The sequence below is a fragment of the Phytophthora cinnamomi genome, assembly GCF_018691715.1.
Source record: "Phytophthora cinnamomi strain GKB4 chromosome Unknown Contig104, whole genome shotgun sequence".
NCBI classification, from domain to species: domain Eukaryota; phylum Oomycota; class Peronosporomycetes; order Peronosporales; family Peronosporaceae; genus Phytophthora; species Phytophthora cinnamomi.
In genome coordinates, this window is record NW_027151037.1 from 1327035 (window position 1) to 1351417 (window position 24383).

Below are 24383 nucleotides of genomic sequence, written 5' to 3' on the forward strand. Positions count from 1 at the left end.
GCTCGACTTGGACGATTGCGGTGCGGAAGTGGGTGGCTTGCCTCATAACACGCGGCGCAGCCTTTCCCGATCTCTGCCGATGGACGGACCGAACGTCGGCCTTTACACCGGATCCACCCCAGGAGCGTGAGCTGCGCGCCTCGAAAGCGGAGCGCTGCGCCACGCTGACTTGAGGCAGCAGTGCATAGAGCTCCGACACCCCGCGCAGGTTGAAGTGCGCGCGTGCAGTACAGCGGTCTACTAAACGCGGCCGCGTCGACTCGGGCAGCTTGAGGTTTGGCCTGCTGCCCGTACGATGGCACCACGGCGCCGCGGCTCTGACCTCGCCCCTTTTTCTTCAAGCGAGTGGAGATCCGCGAAGCGCTGCACTGCGCTGCCGCAGCGCACTGCTCGGCGCCTGGCACTCGACAGCCAGTGGAGTCATCGGCGCAGCGGCGAGCGCAGTGGGCGCTGGCTGGCAAGCCGCGTACTGCTCTAAAGGCGCGCGGCGTCCGCCAACTGCCCCCTCGAGCGCAGAAACGGGACACACTCACCCCGAATTAGCGCGCAGAGATAGCGCGCACTCGCGTGCCCGTCTGCCGCCGGCTCGCCAGACTCCGCGTCAGTCGGTCGCGCTAGCCGCCGCCGCCCTCAGCCAAATCGGGCGCGACCACATCGCAAACAGCAAACGGGCAGCGGCCAGCAGCAGCTCGAGGCTAGACAGGAGAGCGTAGGAGAGCGCAGTAGAGGCCGCCGCCGCCATGCGCATGCTGGCGATGAACCCGCGGATGCACGACGCCGAGCGCCGGCGCGAGGAGCACGCGCGCGCCGGCCCGCGCAGCCCGCTGGGCAGCGGCGACACGGACAAGGAGGGCCTGGAGGAGGACGGCGAGCTCGAGGAGGAGGACGAGGACGCCGACGACGACGACGTGCGCGAGCTGGACCCCGTGGACGGCTTCCCCAGCCCGCCCACGCGCGCGCGCTCGCGCCGGCGCTTCGTCAAGCCGGCGCAGACCACGTACGCGCTGTCCTTCTCCAGACGCCACGCGCTGGCGCGCCGCCGCGCCAAGGCCGCGAGCGACGACGCGCAGGACCGCGACGAGTGCCGGCCGGCGCTGCCCGGCGCCTCCTCCTCCTCCGCCGCCGTGTCGTCGCTCTCGAGCGTGCTGACCGAGGTCATGAGCGGCAAGACCACGGCGCTCAACAACTTCGTGGACACGACGCCGCCGCAGCCCAACGTGACGTACGTGGTGCGCACGGCGGCGGACGGCACGCCCTACGTGGCCGCGTCCGACGGCTCCAGGTACTTCGAGAACTCGACCATCGGCCAGATCTTCCTCAAGCCCGCGCCCCACCAGGCGGGCGTGGGCGCGAGCTCGCGCGGCAGGCGCTCCGACCTGGACTTCCTGCAGTCCGGCGGCTGGCGCCAGCAACAGCAACAGCAGCAGCAACAGCAGCAGCTGCAGCAGCCCACGCGGCGCTCGGACTTCGTGGGCGGCGAGGCCCCCGCCGGCGCCACGTCGCCCAAGGGCTTCAGCGAGCAGAACGACATCGACGCCAAGAAGGGCTCCAAGCCGCTGCTCGGCTTCAAGGGCTTACACATCGGCAAGAAGAAGGACAAGAAGGGCTCGTCCAGCGACCTCAACGCCGTGCTGGAGCAGGAGCGCGCAGACGCGCACCAGCACATCGACAACGAGTTCCCGATGCTGGACCCGGAGAAGGTGGACCGGAGCCGCGGAGATTCGAGCTGGGAGATACCGGCGGTGCAGATCAATGCGCGGCAGGAGACCGAAGAGCAGGATCAGCCGGTGACGAGGCTGCTGGACTCGGCCGGCATGCAGACTGCTCATCAAGCGAACGCAGGCCTGCAGGCCGGCTCCACTGGGAGCAGTGAAAGTAGCAGCAGCGGCAACTCTTCCAGTGCGTCTAGCTCGACAAGTTCAGGAGCTGCAGCGACCACGACATCAAAGCTGCCTCGACTGCAGCCGAAGAAGGACTTGCCAGCGCCGCCGCTGGCATTCGACGCGTACGACGAAGACGACAACCCGCTGTGTCGGTCGTTCCAGAACGTGCGTGATGTGGATTTGATCAGTTCGAAGTCGGATGAATTTGAAGACGACGAGCAGGCTCATGTCGAAGACGAGGCAGCAGCGGCTACAGTGGACGACGACTTTCCCGATGTGGATTCGCCTGACTTCGCCGGCCGTGTTCGAGTGTCATCAGGCGCAACCAGCGTGGCGGAGTTTGTGGGTGGATTCAAAGGACAGCTCTCTCGGCGATCAGGCACCAGCGGCCTGGTGAACCGCAAGCGCGCTGCGCGGCATGCACGTTTGACGGCGGAGGAGCAGAAGGCGGCGGACCTTGCACAGAAAATCCGTGAGGCGCGCAACCGCGTTCCGCTCGAGTTCAGGGACGAGTACATGTCCCTCGCAGCGCAAAATGAGCTGAAGAAGAAGAAGAAGCGGCGAGCTCTCGGCCGACACGTCCGCTTTAACCCGGAAGTGCAGTGCCGAGAGTTTGAGGTCGAGTCGGAGGATGAGGACGACGGCTACGACAGCCCGGATGAGATTGTGGATGCTGTGCAACTGGTGAGCAAGCGTGACGTTGTTCACGCCGAGGACGTCGTTGCTGGGTTCCCGATGGGACAGGGCATGGAGGCTATGGTGCATGGCTTCGAATCCCCCTCACCGCCAGCTCTTGGCACAGCTAGCGATGGGAACAGAGGTGACCCGATGACGTTCTCTCACGACACGCGAATGTCGTTCTCCGATCTGTGATAGCTGGAATAAGATAAAAGGAGGCACCCGACAGGGTAGTAAGTAGTGTATCTATTTGGAGGAGAGCAAGGCGGGACGATAGCACTGACGTGCATCGCTTCCGCTTGCTTCGCCGCACGTAATTGAGAATCATTGGTTTTTGTATTCCTTTCGACGTCCGAGGAGCTACACGCACTGGCATGGACGGCCAGGTTTCTACGAGCAACAGTGCAACAAAAATCACTCGTTGACGTTGTGGTGGATCTGGTTCACGTCCTCGTCCTCGTTGAGCGCGTCGATGAGCTTGTCAAAGGTCTCACGCTGCTCGCCCTCCAGGTCCAGGAACTCCTTTGGGTTGTAGATTAGCTCAGAGATGGCCGGCTCCAGCCCGGCCTCCGTGAAGCCCTTGCGCACAGCAGCCAGCTCGCTGGGGTCGCATGTAACTTGAGCCAAGCCCTCGCGCATCTCCACATCGTCCGCCCCAGCCTCCAGCTAGGCGTATTGCGAACGACAGCACAGCAGCAACGGTCAAAACCAAGACTACAGTCACACGACAAGGAGTTTCGGCACCGTACCGCAATCTCCATGAGCGAGTCCTCGTCGATCTCGGGCTTCTCCTCAGGCAATTCAATCTGCGGATCCAAGCGCACAACACCGATTAGCACTAGTTGTAGTATTCATGCCAAGCCTCGCTTGAAGCTACTGAAGTCCGCACCTCGAGGTAGCCCTTGCGCTCGAACATCCAGGCCACCGAGCCGTTGGTGCCAAGAGCGCCATTGTACTTGCCCAAGATGTGACGTAGCGCAGGGGCCGTCCGGCGCTTGTTGTCCGTCAGCGTCTCAATCTAAGCATCAACGATAAAAGAAGGCGCCATCAGCGACAGTACTCGCAGCCGAAACCCAAGCCACGCCTCAGTTCACCATGAGCGCACTGCCGGCAGGACCCGAGGCCTCGTACAACACCGCCTCCGCATTGCTGCCTATACATAACCACCGTCCAGCCTTCCATCAGTGAAACGGAGAATCCAAGCCCAGCACTACCTAGCACGATTCTACCGTCTTTGCCCTCCACCCCGCGCTTGATGGCCGCCTCGATCTTGTCCTTGGGCATGTTGGCGGCCTTGGCCTTGTTCACCGCCGCCACAAGCCGCTGCACCGACACAAAACCGCATCAAGCAGCACAGTAAGAACCCGCCTCCAGCAAGAGCCCTCACTAATTAGACGCCACGCACCACGTTGTTCACGTCTCCTCCCACCGCTGAGCACACACAAAACCTGCGCTTTAGCGACTAAAACGCCCCAACCCACCCCTTAATCGCAGCCCCTCACACTTGGAGATGACCATGATCTCCCGCGCCAGCTTGGCATTGGTCGCCGTGCGTTTCTGCAGTACAAACAACAAATAAATAGATAAATAATGCGTGAGCCGCGGCAGATTTTTTTTTATTATTTTCCGCTGCGCACCGCGTCCGTGGCGTTTTTCTTGCCCTGGATGGTGGGGCCGCGGCCCATCCAGCGCACGCTCTGGCAGCCCACGCCCCGGAGGGCGGCGGCGCAGCGGCGAGCGAGCATCATGGCGACCACGTGTGGCTCAGATGGGACAGTCACTTGGGGAGAATGATCATCCGCTTGGAGAGCGGTTTGGATTTGAGAGCGGAGTTGTGATTGGCTGCGACCGGCTCACTTCAACTTGCCGTTTAACTGTACGTTGACGCTACGTCACTTGACCACGATGGACAGGTCTCGCCCCCACTGTGTGACGACCCAAGAGAGCTCATTCCCACACTCCAATGACGGACGAGGAGCTGCTCAACGCAGTGTTTCGCTTCAAGCACAAGGCCCCCAGCGTCGCCCAGGACGTAGCCACGTGCAAGGCTCTGGCCGAGCGCTTTGCCGCATTCGTGGGGAGTCTGGAGGGCGTGGATGTGGACGGCCATCTGTGCGGTCGCAAGGACCCTCTGGCGGACGACCGAGTCGTCCCCGTGGGCTCCTTCGCTTCGCACGAAGTGGACGTCTTGCGGGGCGCTTGCCATGGGGTGTTGGCGTCTCCCGGTGGGAGACACAAGAGAGGGGACGTGTGGCTCGACCCGTGGCTGCCGAAGTACGGCTGCGCTATCCAACGGACTGTGGTGAGCGCCGCTGTGGTGAAGCTGGAGGTGCTGTTCGTCGACGGCTGGGAGCGCACGCTGCACTTTTTGCCGACTGGAGAGTGCGTCCACAGCTCTGTCCCGACGTCTCACCGCGTCTTGCACTGCGCGGATCTAAAGGCGACACTGACTGCGGAGTTTCGCGACGTTTTTGCGTCTAAGCTGCGCGAAGCTCAGCAGTGCGAGAGATCTGAACGCAGCGCAGCGACAAACGAGTTGGGTCACCAGAAGACCCCGCAGTTTATCGCAGCGGTGGCCCGTCGAGCGGTTGCTTCGATCACAGGGTTCACTGAAGCGAACCCCCCGCTTCCTAGAGGAGGGACGACGGATGTGGGCCAGCACACGGGGGGCCAACCCCGAGACACGTGCTGGCCTCTTGTTCAGGCTGGAATCGCTCAAAATCTCTGCTGTGGTCAAGGACTCGCTCGGAAGGTGTGGGTAATATTCCAGCTGAGCTTGCTGCAATCAGCAATGTGTGATGTTGAGCGTGTATTTCGGTGTGGTGGCGTTGACGTCAAACATGGGTGCGCTGTTGTGGACGATTTGTTTTTCATGCTGCGAACTGTTGTCCTGGGTGCTGTCGAGCTTTTGGATTGCGGATACGACGTTGAGGCAGTACAGGATCAGTGCGCCGCTCTGAAGTCCAGCGTTGATGAATTCGTGAGCTCACTGAACTGCCAGACTGCAGTACGCTACCGCCTGCCAGAATCTAGGATCTTGCAGCAACTACATGAAGTGCGCTGTGATGTGCAGATTGTTCCGCCGGAGGTGTACAAAGATTCCAAAGGCGACGAAAGCTGTGAGAACCGTCGTCTTCGCGCATTGGGAAATCTGGCGGGATGTCGCTTTATCGATGCCAGCGCATGTTCTCTAGAGGAACTGCTTGAATGGGTACAAGCTGGCGCCGCAGCAAAATCTCAGAAGCACAACCTCATCTTGCGGACTGTCGAAAATTTCATGTTTAAAAGTTCTGTTCGGCTGAATTCAGAATTTCCTTCGATTATTGAAAAGGGTGACAGCGGTGAGCGCGATATAGAGCTAATGCAAGCGCTGGTCACAGAATATCTAAGCACTGCTGGAAAATGGCACCAGCTTCCTCGAAAAATGTCCATTCTAGCCGTGGAACAGCGCAGTCGCGAAATGCTGGTGCTGTGGATTGCATTTTGTCTAGTTCACCGAAGGTGTGTTGCTGAAGTACCTCTTTGTGGGGAGTACAATATCGCGCTCAGCTGGAAGGACTTGAAGGTGGCTGTTCTTAGAGATGAAGCTACCATTTATGCTCTCCAGAGCGTTGCCCAGTACATCCGTGCGTGGAATACTAAAACTCTCGGCCCCGCACTGTTTCATCTGACTGATCAAACAGCAACGCTTGATTTCGCTCGAGCGTATGGATTAAGTAGCACGAGTATGAACGCTTTGTACGATCGCGACATCGCGTACTGGGAAGCACACATGAAGAGGAAGTGGCAGGAAATTGAGCGAAAGAAGCAAGAAGCAGCTCGACTTCGGGAAGAAATTCGTTCTCAAGAACAACTTTGGCGTTTAAATCAAAGTGAGCTTGAAGACGAAGAAGACCGCCTACGTCGGGAATACCCGAACGCTTACAACTACGGGAGTCGCCTTAGAAGACAACTGAGGGGCAAAGCTCGCCAGATCTGCGCAAGGATTGAGTGGACAAAGTCAACGCTAAGCAAAGCACTCGCTGTTCCGTCGTACCCGGTCAGACCCCTCCCACCGTCAAAGAGTGACGCCCTTCAGATAATTTTTATGCTGAGGATGCCACGAATTCTCGAAATTCTGGGAAATTTGTGTATGACAGCACAGCGAGCTCTTGCTCCTACTGAGATTACATCTGAAATGGCGGCAAAGCCCCGAGACAGATCCATCACATGGGCTGGCTTTTACTACGAGCACGCGCCGTCCCGGGCATTTGCTGAATCGGCTACAATATTTACTGTACGTCCCAGCTCTTTCAGCCTACCGAGATCACACGGGCCAACTAGTGTGGACGAGCTCGTAAGCTTTTCTGAATACTCGGAGAAGTGTATTTGGGATCCTACGTTAGTGGGTACCACGATGACGTGGACGGATGGGGCCGGAGTGTCTGTGAATCCTTTCAATGCTTCACGTACAGACATCATCGGTAGTTTCGTTGAAAAGTTGCCAGCTTCATTTCGCGGATTTCAGTGGATGAATGCATGGCCTGGTGAAGACGATTCGCGAGGAAACATGGCATACGCAAACTTGTACCAGAAGCCGGAAGATTTTGAAAAGATCTCATTCATTGCGCTCGGATCTTTGCGTGCATTTCCTCACCAGCAATTCCGAAAATTGCTATGTGCCTTGCTTGATGACACGCTGCCATGGTCAAATCCGCTTGTGGAGATTATTGTACGACAGTCACTTTACCAAATAGGAGATCTCACGGATGAGGCTAAGCCGCAACTACTCTGGAAGACAGATATGCTTCAAAGCAAGAACGCATTGGAAACGTTTTGTATGACACTCAAAACCATCGCTGATAAATTGGAGCAGACACCACGCAGCTTTGAATGTGTGCCACTTCTGAGTGAGGTAGCGGGGTATGTAAATCAGTTTGCATATGACCCACCAATTGTGAAAACATTTGCAAGAATGGCGAGATGTTGGGCAGAGAATGAGCAAAAATCACGACAGGAATACGCCGTGGATAGCTCATCGCGTCGTATTGCCGAAGCTCGTCAGAAGGAATGCGTGTTGTATGGCTATTCTTTGTTAGCATACACGCTGGGGACGTGGGACAGTGAAATTGCACAGGATGTTTGCGAGCTGCTTGTATTGTTCCGCAATTCACATTTTTGCGCTAGCGTGAACTTGCCGTCGACCGAAAAGATGCGCCTGCTGGAGAGCAGTATAGAGGAAATGATGTCTCGTCGAATAACAGACGTAATAGCGTTTGTAAGGATGCGTGGCGTTGACACAGTGCTTACGGGCTTGGTGCATTTGGTGAGTGAGACGTCCCCATTAAACTTGACTTGGAACGAATTCGGCAATGTATCACGGGATCGTGTACACTTTGGAAGTTGTTTTGAAGCCGTGGATCCAAAGACGCATACACATTACTCCATCAATCTGTTTACGGGAAGTGTTCTGACAGACGGTTATACCCCTGGAGGACTCCCAACAGCTATCCGAGAACACTCTAGGTTCAGAGCACTGTTCAATTGCTGTAACTTTGAGGTTTTCGTCCGTAACGGTGTGATGCGTACGGAACGCAAACATTACGACCGCTTGTATGATTTCGCACTACAAGCAGATGGAGATCTGTTCGTTCGTGAGCTCAGCCCAGACGCATCAGGGGCGATCAACAGTACACTCCAATTGTGCTCTAAACATTGGAGAGAAAAGTTTAGCCGGATCTTCCCATCGCGACTGCAAAAATTGTATTCGCACTGGCACTGGGCGAAGCAAAAGTGCATCCTTTTTCGGCCGAAGGCAGCAAAGGACAGGGAGGTGTTTTTCATTGCAAAATATGACGAAGGTGGTCTTCTGAAATGCTACAAGGTGCCGTTGAGCGAGAAGAAGTATTCATACCCTGAGATTTTAAGTCATCTCCCAGACTACGACCACTTCATCCAGAGAGATCAACGTATTCTCTCGGTCTTGAACGTGCTCGAGAAATTCGAGTACGAGCAATTTCTACACGCTCTGAGATCCCCAGAAGGTGTTGTAAAGGTCGAGGTGCCGCGGTATCAATTGATGTTTTTACTTAACGAGAAGTTGCAGTTCGAGTCGGTTGAGCACAAGGGATATATCTTGGCAAAAAATCAGAAGTTGGATAATTTCTTGCCTCGATTTAATCGATACCTGGTGCTAGAACTGCAAGATAAATCGGACACGGCACGGCCGGAAATACGTCTAGTTCTTCCTGTCGGAAAGGTGGTGGAATCGTCTGATGGGATGGTTGACATCGAAATCCCCACCCAACCTGACAGCAGCATCGACATCGCATGTTTTGACGAGCACCGTCGATTGAAAGTGTTTGAGACGGAAACAATCGGCGCGAGATTACAATTGGCAGCGGTTTGTGCTTACGCTGGGACGAATGTGCCATCCAAGCGGTTGCTTATGACGGGAGCGGAGATGGCGTTGCAGATGCTACGAGCTTGTCGGTCCAGTAGACCATATTCTGAGTTTGACAGGAATACCTTACTTTCGATACGCAGGCGGAGCTACCGTGAACCAGCAGTGGGGATTCTAGCTACGTCGTTGCTGGTAGATTCAGATCGGCTAGCGTTCCTATTCGGACAGACCCAGCTGCTGGACTCTGGTATGCAGTGTGCCGACGAGAAAACAGAGTACACAGATATGTGTACTGAGAGAATTCAACGGAATCCTCTGCGCTGTCAGTTCCGAAGCAACGAGGAGAGACTCATCTTCGGTCGAATGCAGCACTCTCCAGTTTGTGTCTCTGCGCAAGGTGTGGTGTCCTTAGACCCCCCTCCTGTTGGAAACGACTACGTGAAGCGTATCGAGATGCGACTCAGTTCTTTTGTCAGGGATTCCGACACGGTACAGCCAGAAGCTCCTGCGTTGCCACTGGATAGCAGCACTGGCAGTGCAACGAGCAAAAGTATGTTGCAGGAGTTGCAACTCAGCTGGAAATGTCACCACTCTCAAGCCCAACTGGAGCTTAAAACTTCACCACATGAACTGGTCAAGGCATTTACGGCTTTGCTTGCTGAAATCTCATCGCAAAGGTGCCAGATGGAGCATTATTTGTTGGATTGTTTTACAAAAGCTACCAGCAGCAAACGTGATCGTCTTCTAATCCTTGTCAATTTCGTTCCTGCATTAACGATGCGCGATATTGTGCGATGCGCTTTCGAAGATGAAACCCTGTACACACTGGTGCCATCATTGAGTGCAAATGCGAGGGAAAAGTACAAGAGGTATATCTATAGGTTCATGGAGCTTTGCGTTCTGGAAGACAAGATGGAGAGAATCGTTCGGACAGTGAAGTACAGTGTTGGTCTACCAGATTCGCAACTCGTGCAGGAGCTGACCAACATACGAAGGTGGAATTCGGCAGACTTTCCGTACTGGCTAGCGTTCGAGGTGGAAGGAAGACTGCAGATCCGGCACGAGCAGTTTGTGATCGCTCACCACCTCATTATCCAGCCTGGCTCTGTTTGCCAGTTGAATATGGGCTGTGGTAAAACGCGGGTGATCCTCCCGATGCTGTTTTTGCACTTCACGCGAAGCAACTGCACACGAGTTGTGCGTGCACATTTTCTGAGCTCCTTATTGAGCGAAGCACGCCAATTCCTGCATCGCTTCTTGTCAGCATCCACTGCACATCTAGGCATTTTCGAACAGCCTTTTCATCGACAAATTGACCTGGATATGGACAAGATTGAGTTGATCCGTGATACCCTCCAAGAGCTAGCAACTTTTGGCGGAATTCAGATCGTAGCTCCCGAGCATCGGATGTCGTTGGAGCTCAAGCGGTTAGAACTTCGCTATGACGACCCCACTGCCGCTACACTGGATGAAATTCTCGCTAGTGATCAATACGTGAATGTACTCGATGAGTGCGACGCGCTGTTGCACCATAAGTACCATGTGGTGTATGCGGTGGGTGACCCTGCTGATCTTTGTTCCGGGATTGAGCGCTGGCAGGCTGCAGAGGCTCTGCTGCGAATTGTGACCAGCAAAGACCCCGAATCCAGAGTCCGTAAGGTGCTATTCGCTCCCCATGTCTCGTGTGTGGCACCCGACTACACAAGTCGCCTGGGAGCGTTTGCTGGCACCCGACTTAATGCGGCTACGAGCAGCACCGAAGTTTTGCGACAGCAATTGAAGAAGGCGATGGTGTTAGACCTGATCGACAACGCTCCTTTTGAGCTCATGTGGTTAAATATCTCCGGGTGTGGGATTGCTCAAATATCGCTTGTTCGGGCTATCAGTGATTCACGCACGAGTCTAGAGGAAGCTCTCGGTGATCAAATGAAGAAGTTTGCTCCGTACAAGTCTCAGCTATTAGCCTTGAGAGGACTGATTGCATTCGGAGTGCTGGAGCACTGTTTAGAGAAACGATATCGAGTCGACTTCGGACTTCCTCTCCCTGGTTCTCGGCCCAAGAAAACCGCTATTCCATACCGCGCAGCGGATGTTCCGTCTGAGCGATCGGAATTCAGCCACCCCGACGTCTGTATCGTACTCACGCTGCTTGGATACTACCACAACGGCCTCACCGATGAGGAGGTTAGAAACACATTTCGGATGCTGCTACGCCTGGATATTTCAGAGCAACAGCAGAAGTACAACCAGTGGTATGCGAGTGTCGAGGATGGTTTGAGCCTGGAGGACCAAAAGACTCTATGCGATGTGCGTCACGTCAGTCTGAGTGATACCCGACAATTCAGGATACTCTGCAGATCTTACAAGTTTTGCATGGAGGCGATCAATTTCTACTTGAACACGTGCGTATTCCCGAAGGATACCCAGCAATACCCACAGCGGTTGTCGCGAACAGCGTGGAATCTTGCGGCTGGAGACAACAACATCGGATTTTCGGGCACGAACGACAACCACCGCCTGCTCCCGCTCTCAGTGACGCAGAGAGAGCCGAACGAGCCTTCGCTGCTGGGAACTAACGGGAAAATGATCGACAAAATTTTGCAGGTAACACGGGGCTACGAAGTGCTACGTCCTGATCCAGGACGCACGCATATTCCATGGCAAAGTATTCTTCTATATGCCGTGGATAGGGGTGCTCAAGCTCTAATTGACACTGGTGCGCTGCTTGCTGGGGTTGCGAATCATGACGCAGCGGAATTTCTCCTACAGCAATCGGATTTTAAGTTTGCAGGAGTGACGTATTACGATAGCCGTGACGACTGCTGGATGATCACGGAGAAGGCTCGGCGCCTGGTGATGCCGCTAAAAAGCGCTTCGATGCAGGAGAAAGAGACGTTCGTGATTTTTGACGAGGCTCGATCAAGAGGGTCCGACATGAAGTTGCCCCACGAAGCCTCCGCCTTGCTGACACTAGGCCCCAAGCTTACAAAGGACAAATTTATGCAAGGCGCCGGGCGAATGCGACAGCTTGGATGTAACCAGACGCTGTGGATTGCGAGCTTCGACGAGGTTGCGCAAAGCGTTGTTCAAGTTAGTACGAAGAGTGAAGTCTCGGGTTTGACTGCGATCGATGTGTTGAATTGGGCCATTGATAACACAAAAGCTGAATCTGTGCGCGGGTTATTGGAATGGGCAAGCAATGGCATCCACTTTCGGAAGACCCAGATGCACCGAAACGCGGAGTTGGTGGATGAAGATTGGTCGCTGGAGACGTTGTACCAGGACAAACTTCACGTGGATACAATAGCTCGAATTATCCAGTCGAAGGCTGATTTCTTGTTTGAAGGAGACCTGGATGATAAACATGTCGCTCAAATCTGCAACAGGGGCTATGCATACGGAATCAGCGACGAAGTGTGCGTGACGTCGCACACGGACGAATGCGAGCGCGAGCTGCAAGTTGAAGAGGAGGTGCAGCATGAGCGAGAGCTGGAGGTCGCGCAGTACTCGCCCACACGAGAGAAGCCATGGAATTACGCTGTCGTACTCAATGCCCACTCAGTACAGGACATCAAAGATGCTGTGTGTGTGCTTAGCATGGAGAGGTACATGCTCTCATGGATGCCGCCAACGATGCTAGCAACACTGAACTGGTCAGCGGCTCAGATATTTATGACGGAAAACTTCGCGTCGACAATTCTATCGCGAACCAGGACAACTTGCGTGGCTGAGTTTCTGCGAGTCATTGATGCGCTGCTGGTATTTAAGACCGGACAAGTATTGTTGGTGTCCGAGTGCGAAGGTGACCACATCCTGGAACTTGTGTGGTCCGACACCCGCCCAAGCTTTCGGTTTGTGAATCTCGCCTTTGCTCGCGAAAGCATCGGTCGAGTCGGTGCACGATCAACATTTCGTGATGTTCAGCTGGCGCTTGGGTCTAGCCGCAGCGGCAATCTTCCACTGGTACCCACGATCGCGAGCCTTGTCTTCAACGGCGAGACGATGCTGTCGAAGGAGCAACAAGACGCACTTGAGCCCGTCTTTCGCGAGTTGTTACGCCCGTTAGCCCGACGAGAAACGACTTTAGGCAACTTTGTGAAATCGCGCGGCAACAGCCACAAGTGGACGCGATCCTTCCTGCATGAGATCTGCTATCGCATGGACTTGGAAGACTGCAAGTGAACAATACATGAAGTAGCTGAAGTAGCTGGATATTGAAGTTAACCCCACCGAGCCTACAAGTTGATCAACTTTAGTTCTTACAGACTTTGGTTTTTAGGCAAATACCAACGGCGGCGTGCTCTGAAGAGTTGTTTCTTTGGCTCAGCGAGAAGTTCAGTGACTTTACAACTCGCGTGGATGAGCTGCTGGACCCTTCAATCACAGTTTTCAATCACAGAGATGATGGAGAAGCACGGGTACACATGTCTGTAGACGGACACACCCCTGATAGATACATCGCCTCACTTTGCCATTTGCTTTCGTGAGTACAAGAAATCTGAGAAAGGGTAGATGGACGACGGACACCTCAACGCGGTGTTCCGCTTCAAACATAAGGCGCCAAGTGCTTGCCAGGATGCGACGATGTGCCGGACTTTAGTCGAGCACTTCGTCGTTTTCGTAGCCAATCTCAAGGCGACTGAAGGCGTTGACCTCAGCTGCGGCCGTGGAGATCCGCTCGCGGACGATCGAGTTGTGTCTGCTTCGGCCTTTGCAGTGCACGATCTTGAAGTGTTGAAGGAGGTCTGTCGACGTCTGACACCGGAAGAAAACCTGACACGAGGAGACGTGTGGTATGATCCGTGGCTGCACCAAGCTCAATAGTGCGCAGGTGAAGCTGGAAGTGATTTTTGTCGACGGGTGGGAGCGCGTCCTGCACTTCCTGCCAAGTGGAGAGTGCATTCATAGCTCCGTCCCTAAAACACACCACGTGTTGCACTGTGAAGTTTTGGACACGCAGTTGCCGGAGGAATTCGAGACAACGTTCGAGTCCGGGCTCCATGAGGCTCAGCAGAGCAAGAAGGCAAAGCGACGCGCGACTACCAACTGGTTGGGACATCAGAAGGCCCCGCAGTTTATCGCTGCTGTGGTGCATCGGTCCGTCGCGTTAGTTAACGGCCGCGGTGATGAAAACTCGTTTGTTCCCAATGGCGGCACGACAGACGTGGGGCAGCATACTGGTGGCCGCCCTCGCGATACTTGCTGGGCGCTCGTCAAGGAGGCGATTGAGAGGAACTTGTGCTGCGGGAATGGGTTGTTTCGCAAGACCATGTCACTGTTTGAGCTGAGTCTGCTCCAGTCCGAGATGGAAAAAGCGCCAAACGTTTTCTGTGCCAATGCCGTCGATGTGAAGAGTGGCTGTGACTGGGTGGACGACATGTTCTTCATGTTGCAAGTTGTTGTTCAGCATGTTATTGAGCTTCTTGAAGACGGATACGAAGTTGAGTCGTTCCAAGAGCAGTGCGCGTAGTTGCGAGCTAGTATCGATGACTTTGTCACGGCTCTAAACCTTGAGAACGCTAAGAAATATGTGCTGCCGGAAGCCACAGTTTTGCTAAAGCTCGACGGATTGAATTGTGGTGTGGAGATTTCCTCGCCTAAACGAGACAGCGAGTCCGGCAGCATTGAAAGTATCGAGGGCCGTCGACGTCGTGCACTGGTGAAGCTGGAACCGTGCCCATTCCTTGACGGAGCTTCGTGCAGTCTCAGCAATCTGCTCGAGTGGGTGAGATCCGACAACTTCGCCATGACATTCAAGTGCATTCTAAATGACAATCGAGGCGTTCATGTTCGCGAGGTCGAGCGAGCTGGTCAACGACGGGGAGCCTCGACACGCAGAAGGTGACGATGAGCTCTTCGTTGGGAACATGCAGTCGCTTGTCACTCAGTACCAGCAAATTGCAGGCGAGTGGTGCGAACTACCACGACAGACGTCCATTCTGGGCGTAGAGCAGCGAAGTCGCCAAATCCTGGTTATGTGAATTGAGTTTTGCCTCGTTCATCAGAGATGCCGACGCGAATTCCCTTTATGTTCCGAGTACAACATTGCTCTCGATTGGAAAGACCTGAAGGTCGCTGTCTTAAGCAATAGGGCTGCAGTCGAAACTCTCCAACGCGTTGCTCAGTACATCCGTGGATGGAATTTAAGAACCGGAGGAGACCCGCTGTTCCACTTGACTAAGCAAGGGCCAACATTTGCTTTCGCGTTGAAATTTGCGAAAAGTGACCCTAGCATGAAAGAGTGCTACCAGCACGAAGCTGAGGTGTGGAAAAGGCAATTGCAGACCAAGTGGGCTGAGATCAAGGCAAAGAAGGAAAGGGCTTACAACCTCCGCGCTGAAATTACGCGTCTCAACGAGGAACTTCACTCGAGCCAAAGCGGACTCGCACTTGAGGAAGCTCGTCTTCTGGTGGTGTTCCCTCATAGCAACCAGGCTTGCTATCGCCATAGCACGACAAAGTCCGAGCTACAGAACCGGATTAAGTACCTGACCACTACGCTTCAGCAACGGAGACAGAGCTACAGCAGACGATTGCCATGCCTTAATATCTGGTCCGACCGCTTCCACCTTCCAAGCAAGATGCCTGCAAAGTCCTGTTCATGCTGACAATGCCGTGCAACCTTGGTTTTGGGCAACGTGTGCTTAACTGCCGAGCGATCCCTTGCACCAGCCAAGCCTACAGCCGAGATGAAGAACGTGCCGAATCTTAGCGTTATTTCGTGGCGTCGATTTCATCATCAATATTCACCATCGGAGCCCTTTCCGGACGACAAGGTGTTCATCGCGAGCCCATGCGAGTTCACTCTCCCAAAAATCTTACGGCCCCCGTACTGTCGATCTCTTGTCGAGTCTAAACCAGTTTGAGTCGGGATGCGTGTGGGATCCTACCTTGCGTGGCACAGCTCTCAAATGGATGGATGACGCTCACGAGGTCGTGAATCCCTTGGCGCTACTCCGACAAGTGTGATAGCCAGCTTCATTGAGGAAATGTCGGAGCTATACTCGTGGATGAATGTTTGGCCTGGTGGAAGCGATACACGGGGAAACATGATATAGCGATTTTGCACCAACTCCCAACCTCTGGCTTCGCTAAGTCGTCGTTCATTGCTCTTGGGTCACTGCGTGCATTTCCGTGCCAACAATACCGTAAGCTGCTGCTAGCTTTACTGAACGACGTCTTTCCGTGGTCACCAGCGTACGCAGAAGACGCACCTTCATGCATTCGATCACCAGAATGCTGGCATTGCACATCTTGTACATGACGTACAGGTTACATCCTACCGTTGGGACTATTGTTCGGCAATCGCTTTACCAAGTCGGAGACCTCACGGATGAGAACCAACCGCAGCTACTGTGGAAAACGGATATGGTTCAGGACGAGAGGGGTTGGAGACATTTTGCTCAGTACTTCGACAGATCGCAAATAAGTTAAAACACACCCCACGCAGTTTTGACAGCGTCCCGCTTCTCAGCGAGTTGGCAGGATACGTTCTCCAGTTTACCACCGATGCTCTACCCATCGCAAAGACTTTTGCTGAAATGGCAAGACGCTGGGCTAGTGTTGTAGGAGATGGCTATGGGAAGGAATCGGATCCAAAGCGAGTTGCTGAAGCCAGGCAAAAGGAGCGCATTCTGTACGGGTACGCACTGCTGGCGTACACGCTGGGACCATGGAACGACGAAGCGGCCCGAGAAGCGTGTGAGATGATCGTTTGTTTTCGCAGGTCTTTCCTGTGCGCAAGCATTGATATATCGGCTACGGAAGAGATGCTTGGAGTTCAAAACCGAGTTTTTGAGATGATGGTACGTCGAGTGGCGGAGCTGGTTTCTTTCCTGGAAAAGAGCGACATTGATGATGTGCTAACTGGGTTAGTTCGCCTGGTGAGCGGGACGTGTCCAGCAAGGCTGAAGTGGAGAAAAGCAAGTGAGTCGTCGGCAGAGAATCGGCAGTTTGGGAGCTGCTTCGAAACACTCGACGCTCACTACGCTATTAACCTGTTCACGGGGATAGTTCTGACGGATGACAATCCGCCTGGGGGTCTTCCCACCGATATTCGGGAGCACAAACGGTTCTTGGACATGTTCGGGGCGCGCAATTTTGAAGTCGTTTCTGCTGGAGGTGGACTGCGTACTGCGCGCGCATTCTGCAAGCGGTTGTATGACTTTGCACTCCATGCTGGTGGGGAACTTTTCGTTCAAGAGCTCACCACAGATCCTGATGCGGACAATAAGATCAGTAGTACCCTGCAGTTGTGCTCTGGCAGCTGGATTGAATCGTTCGGTGTCCAGTTTCCAGCTCGAATGCGCGAGCTGTATTCTCATTGGTACTGGGTCGGGCAAAACTGCGTACTCTTCCGACCAATGCAAGCCAAATGCCGTGAGGTTTCCTTTGTGGCCACATTTGACGACGATGGCGATTTGCAGTGCTACCAAGTTCCGTTCAGTGACACCAACCGCTCGTATGAATTGATCATAGACCATCTTGACGAGTACGATCAGTTCGTTCAGAAGGAGGGGTTCCTTGTCAACGTATTGGCTGTGCTGGCAAAGTTCGAAGACGAGCATTTCTTACACCCACTCAAGTCCGCTAAAGGTACTCTGAAGATTGAACTTCCGCGGTACAAACTGACATTCAGTCTCAACGACAACATGGAATTCGAGTCCGTGGAGCACAAGGGGTACATATTGTCGACAAATCAGCAATTCGATGACTTCCTGCCTCGGTTCAGTCGATATCTGGTGCTGGAGCTGCAAGATAAGTCGGACACGTCGCGGCCAGAGGTGCGAATGCTGCTACCGGTTGGTCCCGTGGTCGACTTGTGCGAAGGTATGGTTGATATCGGTATTCCCACCGAAACCGACAGCCGTGTGGACATGGTATGCTACGATGTCCATCGTCGCTTACGGATGTTTGAAACCAAGACAATTGGGGTGAGACTGCAACTAGCTGCGGTTTGTGTTCGAGCTGGGACGAATGTACCGAGCAAGCGGCTGCAGATGACCGGCTCGAAGGCAGCCATACAAATGCTACGAGGTTGTCGCTCCAGCCAACCGTTTTCGGCTTTCGAGAGGGATACCTTAGAGAACCTATGCGCGCTAAGTTTCCGCGAGCCTGCGGTGAAAATTTTGGCTGTGGCTTCGATGAAGAGTGCAAATAACCTCTCGCTCCTGTTTGCTGAGGATGGCACATGCGCGCATTCAAACACTAAGAAGGTGATACGCAGCGTACATGAGAAAACGGAGTACGCTGACATGTGTGTATCGCACCTCCATCGAAATCCACTGCGCTCGCAATTACGAGCCACTGAGGAGAATCTCATTCTCGGTCGCGTTCAACACCTGCCAATGGTTGTCTTCTCATGATGAGCTGTCAGTGGCTGAGCTACCTGGTGTTGAGGATTTCGTGAAGACCGCCGAAAGTGAACTTGCACGCTTTCTAAGGTATGAACCAGCAGTGAAAACCACCTCTCAGCTCCAGATGGAATCGGGGCCAGCGAAGGAAATGATCAAAGAGATGCTGGACGAGCTTCAATGTAGCTGTGACTGCCATCACTCACAGGATCAAGTAACCCTCAACGAATCGTCGGGTAAGCTGGTCGAGCATTTGACGACGTTGTTGAGCGATGTTTTGTCGCGCCGAGATGAGATGGAAGCCTACTTGCGGGGCGCATTCGCAACCGCTACGAGCAACAAGCGAGATCGTCTTCTCGCCCTCATCAATTTCGTGCCATTGCTGACCATGAGTGATCTTGTCCGATGTGCGTTTGACGACGAAGCGCTTCATACACTGGTGCCGAAGCTAAGTGAGGAATCACGAGAGCGGTTCAAGAAAGGAATCCTCCGGTATATGGAGATTTGTGTACTGGAAGACAAAGTGGAGAGGCTAATCCGGAAAGCTAAGCGCCGAGATGAATTGTCCGACACGCAGCTAGTTGAGGAGCTCATGAACGTTCGTGAGTGGAAATCAAGTGAGTTCCCGTACTGGTTGGCGTTTGAGGTGGAGGGACGACTTCAGATTCGGCACGAGCAGTTTGTGGTCGCTCGCCACCTTATGACCGCCCTGGAACGGTTTGCCAGCTGAACATGGGCCGCGGGAAGACTCGAGTGATTCTGCCCATGCTGTTTCTTCATTTCACGCGAAGTCGAGATCCACGCGTTGTGCGCGCGCATTTCTTAGGGCCTCTACTAAGTGAAGCTCGAGCCCACATGCATCGTTACTTGTCAGCGTCCACCTTGTCTCTCGCTATGGTCGAGCAACAATTCAACCGGAGAATATGTGTGAGCGCTCGAAGGCTCGAGCTTATGCGGGATGCACTCGAAGAGCTGAAGACGCACGGTGGAATTCAAATTGTCGCTCCGGAGCATCGGATGTCTCTGGAACTGAAGAGATTGGAGCAAGCCGACGATACAGTTGTCGATATCCTGGACGACATTTTAGACAACTCAGTTTGTTGACATTCTCGACGAATGTGACGCATTGCTCCACCACAAGTATCACATGGTGTACGCAGTAGGCACTGCTGCTGCACTTGGAAACGGAATCGAGAGATGGGGTGCCGCAGAGGCCCTACTGCGAGTTCTGACTAGCAAAGCCCCTGCTTCTCGAGTGGCTCAGTTGCTCGATACTCCTTTTATGGCGTGCGTTGTACCGGACTACGCATCGCGCCTGGGTGCGTTCGACGGTACGCGCCTGAACATTGGCATGACACGAACTGAGGGCCTGTGAGAACAGCTGAAAGAGGTGTTGGTGCTGGATCTGATCGACAACGCCCCATTCGAGTTCATGTGGTTGAGCGCTTTTGGCGTCGGAAGTGCTGGCGATTCACTGGTTAAGGCCATCGTCGACTCCAGCGTGAGTCTGAAAGAAGTGCTCGGTGAGCACGAGCAAAAGTTCGCTCCGTACAAACCTCACCTGCAGGCCCTAAGAGGCCTGGTTGCAGTGGAGTGCTGGAGCACTGTTTAGAGAAACGCTATCGAGTCGACTTCGGCCTTCCGCCGCCGGGATCACGGCCGAAGAAAATCGCAGTCCCCTTCCGCGCGGCGGATATTCCGTCTGAGAGATCGGAGTTCAGCCACCCCGATGTTTGCATTGTACTCACCTTGCTTGGATTCTACCACAACGGACTCACGGACAAGGAAGTGAAAGAAGCTTTCGGGATGCTACTTCGCTTGGACATCTCGGAGCCGCGTCAAAAGTATAACCAATGGTTTGCTTGTGTCAAGGAAGGTTTGGATGTGGAGGATCGAAGAGCACTATGTGACGTGTGCCATATCAGTCTCAGCGACTGGGAACCAAACTATTAGTCCATCACGTTGGTAGCAGTCCAGCTTCTCCGTGCTACAATTGCGGTAAGCCTGGCCACACGGTTGTTCAATGCCGAGCTTCAACAGATCAATGGAAATCTACAGCAAACTGCATTACAGTAAATGCACAAGAACTCACCACACTTATCAAGCAAAAATCAACGATAACTAGCTTCGAAGAGCTTGAAGGTATATGGACGAGTCTACAGCATCGCGACGATGTAACTGAGCATCCTATTACTTCGCTAGCCACGAACAATAACGACGGAAACCAAGCCGAATCTCAAGCGGAAGTCCCAAGAGCAGTACCAGCGCCTATCTCAACGTGGATCATACCGAAGTCGCGAGGAAAACGCAGTAATGCCAGCTACAATCACATACAGAGCAAGAGTTTGTCATCATCAGAACTGCAAGTGTCCACAGACAACCATCAACAGAACGTGATAGATCTAGTCAGCGAAGACGGATCCCAGCAGGAATCGCAAGGTCGACCAGAAAAGGAAGCTGTAAAGCCGACAGATAGTGGCCCACGACAAATTCGTCGACCAGCAGCACTGTCCAAACAACAGAGATTAATCATGGAAGCGATAAGTCGCAGCAACCCGGAACCGAAGTGGGAGGACACTGAACAATTATGCAATCTTGTCATTGATGACCTGGAATGGGCAACGACAGCAGGCCACCAAGTCCTTGAATACTGTGGTCTAAAGGACGTAGCCACACCAGGAACAGGAAATTGCCAATACTATGCTATCGCCATGGCGCTACTCAACACAGATTTCACCACAGCCGAAAACCAGAAAGCCATCGAGAACTTAACCGCAAAACTAAAGAAAGGTTTGCAAATTGCTATGATGCATGGGTTTGACGAGGAGTACCAGCACGACGAACGTAAGTTACGATTACTAGCTTGCATGAAAAATACGAGTAACTTATCGGAAATGGAATCGAAGCAATTACTGATGGAGTACATGGAAGATATAGCTCAAACGAGCTCAAAGAGTGCAGCTTTCATCGCCAGAAGCTTCTGGGGCTCTGATTTTACGCTACGACTAGCTGCCAAGTTGCTACAACGACCGATCTTTGTAGTAGTAGCACGGAATGGACTTTCAAAGCCAAGCTACCAGATCTTCGATCCGTACACAGCTAAAACAGCGAACTTCATTTGGGAATCAGCTAAAGAAGTAATGATCGCTGAACCAGAGGCACAGTTGTGGCTGGAACGCCTTCAGGCAGAATGCCTGAATCCCAGAGGAAAAGAGCATCTGCCTATTGTACTAAAGTATGGTTCGGAGCACTACCAGTGGCTACAATTTGGAAACCGTCCGGTTAATCAACCTCAGACAGAGGAGGAGTCATCATGTCTTGACATGCCCCCAGAACTTGGTGAAGAAGGAAGTAAAACCGAGGACGCAACTCCTCCACAGCTGAACCCACTAGAAAACATTATAGCACCAACGAGCAACACAGATGCCCAGCCAATTGCTGTTCTAAACCAGTCAGGTCTTCCAGAGGGTGGTCGACAAGAGTCGAAAAAAATTATAGAACCAGGTGGACCACGAACAAAAGAATCGCTAGAGTTCTCGAATGTGGGAGCGTTTGGCCTTGCTCCAGTAGTACAAAAGTTACTGCTACAACTTGATTGGAATAACACGTCACAGAGACAGGCTTTGGAAACAATGACGGGTGCTGACGCTGAAACTTTACAACATTGGCAACAACAACTTCATGCCAACGGAATATCTAGCGCAAGCACACCAGAGGACAGCGACGTTGAAATGGATGAATCGCAAGAATCATCATGGTCGCCCCCACCGGAGATGGCAAGAAGCGACGCAAAGCACGACCCAGTCCCTCCAGATATACACCGAGACGATTTAACCACTCCAAGAGGAGGAAGATTTACAAGCCATCAGAAAACGGCTTCTGCTGGTCGGCGGGGGGAGATTAGCCAACGGAAGCAATGGAATGCGCTGGAACCTGATTGGAAGCAGATAAGCAACCTGAATTTTCCGGGTCTTCCAGCAGACACTACCACATGGAAGAATGCGGTTAAAGCTCACCCTGTGAAACTATTGCAAAGCTTGCAAGCGGTAGACTCACCCGAATATATTATTCGCTCAATAAATGCAAGCGTTCTACAAGACTGGACGAGAGGATTTCGAATCGACTGTCTAATTCAAGGCCTAATCGAGGTTCGCACTGCTCAACATGACGAACTGGCACAGACTGAACTAGACAATGAGATTAATTATCTGAAGACGGAACGCGACGAAATGATAAATGATTTCTATATTCATGGGAGGGACTACTGGATCAAGCTTCGAAAGTATGACGCTGACAAAAATGAACTACTCAAGATCTGCAAAAAAGCTCAGGCAGCACACCTTACTCGAATGATAATTGCAGCCTTCGCTTACGGTCCAGAGCTAGCTAGAATCAGTGGGAGGCCATTCCCTACAAACGCCATGGTAGTACCCTTGATCAAAATCTTACAAGGTGCACTCAAACAGGATTCCAGGTTAAAAAAGGCATTCTATGGGCAAGATTCCGACGGTGACCTAGCTAGCTTGGAATCGACGTTAGCGCATAGGTCAATCGACCCACCGCAACAAACCCCGAACATCCAATAATTATTCCAGCTCAGTCAACCAAGACGGTAACAGAATTATTCCCGGATCTGTATGCAGACCTGCATAACGTTGCAGAAATGTTTTACACTCCAGGACATTTGAAGCGAAAAGGAATAAAAGGGAGAACAGCACTTCAGGTTATTACACAAAATTTACAAGGATTTATTAGCAAGCGTCGGGAGGCATGGTTGCGCGGGTGGACACAACGCACCGACGTGGCTCCCGCAGAAATTAGTTTTGTTCAGGACACACATTTGAAGACGAAGGCAGACATTGCAGACATGACCGAAATGTGGAATCGCGTTTGTGGAGCAAAACAACCGCCTCATCCTCTTAGTTACTGGACAACTACAGCAACCAACTCAGGAGGAGTAGGAATACTATTACTACCACACGTTGCCGCACGAATTCATCCATGGAAACAGAATGATTGGAATGACAGAAGAATTGCGGTACAATTTGATGACTGGTGCTTGGCAAACATATACGCACCGACAAATAGAATCAAAAGAAATGATTTCTTCTCTGACTTGAACGATTGGATGGACTCAAAAATATCGACATTACTTGGTGGGGACTTCAATGCGGTACTAAATCCTCGGGTGGATCGTCTTGTTGATGGACTACCTAGTTTAGGTGCCTGTGAAAGCAAAGAACTTCATCATCTAATTGATAATCTTAATTTGATGGATGCCGTGACACTTTCATCTCACGCAGATGAAGACAATATCTTAGACCCCCTTACTCACTACACATACTGGCGAAAGCGCTCAGCGAGCAGGATCGATCGGTTCTACGTTAGCAGTGATATTGCCGGAACAGCGCAGTGGGTTGAAGCACGTGAACCAGTTGGCTACTCCGACCATCAGGAGCTCCGGTTGTGGCTAATGATGCAAAATTCACAGACTCGAAAACGCAAAGGGGTTACGCGATATCCATTCAGTAGTTCGAGGCCAGAATGCGTGCAAACTCAAATACAAAAGCGACTAAAAAGTTTGACCACTGAATTCCAGCGCCAAAGTAGTCCTGCCGTAGCCTGGGATACTTTTGCGAGGCAACTTTCGTTAATGATTGGTGAAGTAGCCCGTATGGACCGTGAATACACCGAACATTATTATGACCGTTTACAGACAAATCTCCGATCGCCACCATCAACAAGAACTGAAATACTACTAAAAACACAGCATCGCCGAGTACGACAGAGTAGTCGATCTTTTGGTCGATCTATACAACCTACTGCTTCTAATTTGAAGAAGTTTTACAAGAAACACGCTAACTGGCAGCGGGACCAATACGTAACAGGCATTGATCCATCTCCGGGACACTTCTATACTGAGAATATGTCTACAGCAGAAAGAATGGCATCAGAATGGAACGATATATTAGGAGCATCTCATGCAAAAGTTAGCCCCGATAACATTCAAGATGCTCTGAAAAAATTCCACGAAGTACCTGAACAAAACCGACTACAACCAGAGGAACAAACGAAATTGACAAGACC

General features: G+C 52.8%; 6 protein-coding genes across 6 annotated transcripts; 5 read left to right on the plus strand and 1 right to left on the minus strand.

The window, feature by feature from the left end:
- Positions 1-740: 740 nt before the first annotated feature.
- On the plus strand, positions 741-2756 carry IUM83_06180 (Lysosomal beta glucosidase; the record flags this gene model as incomplete). Its single annotated transcript, XM_067930364.1, has 1 exon — positions 741-2756. One exon carries the CDS (start codon positions 741-743, stop codon positions 2754-2756), a length of 2016 nt encoding a protein of 671 aa, XP_067782681.1.
- Positions 2757-2975: 219 nt separating this feature from the next.
- Positions 2976-4309, minus strand: IUM83_06181 (uncharacterized protein; the record flags this gene model as incomplete). Its single annotated transcript, XM_067930365.1, has 8 exons — positions 2976-3227; positions 3311-3367; positions 3451-3579; positions 3656-3714; positions 3791-3884; positions 3967-3992; positions 4064-4118; positions 4199-4309. 8 exons carry the CDS (start codon positions 4307-4309, stop codon positions 2976-2978), a joined length of 783 nt encoding a protein of 260 aa, XP_067782680.1.
- Positions 4310-4524: 215 nt separating this feature from the next.
- On the plus strand, positions 4525-5011 carry IUM83_06182 (uncharacterized protein; the record flags this gene model as incomplete). Its single annotated transcript, XM_067930366.1, has 2 exons — positions 4525-4943; positions 5002-5011. The coding sequence occupies 2 exons, from the start codon at positions 4525-4527 to the stop codon at positions 5009-5011; spliced, it is 429 nt and encodes a 142-aa protein (XP_067782683.1).
- Positions 5012-10350: 5339 nt separating this feature from the next.
- On the plus strand, positions 10351-13125 carry IUM83_06183 (uncharacterized protein; the record flags this gene model as incomplete). Its single annotated transcript, XM_067930367.1, has 1 exon — positions 10351-13125. One exon carries the CDS (start codon positions 10351-10353, stop codon positions 13123-13125), a length of 2775 nt encoding a protein of 924 aa, XP_067782682.1.
- Positions 13126-13738: 613 nt separating this feature from the next.
- IUM83_06184 (uncharacterized protein) lies at positions 13739-14413 on the plus strand (the record flags this gene model as incomplete). The annotated part of the gene is made up of 1 exon (XM_067930368.1): positions 13739-14413. One exon carries the CDS (start codon positions 13739-13741, stop codon positions 14411-14413), a length of 675 nt encoding a protein of 224 aa, XP_067782834.1.
- A 2893-nt stretch (positions 14414-17306) lies between these two features.
- Positions 17307-19026, plus strand: IUM83_06185 (uncharacterized protein; the record flags this gene model as incomplete). Its single annotated transcript, XM_067930369.1, has 2 exons — positions 17307-17822; positions 18505-19026. 2 exons carry the CDS (start codon positions 17307-17309, stop codon positions 19024-19026), a joined length of 1038 nt encoding a protein of 345 aa, XP_067782631.1.
- Between the last annotated feature and the right edge of the window lie 5357 nt (positions 19027-24383).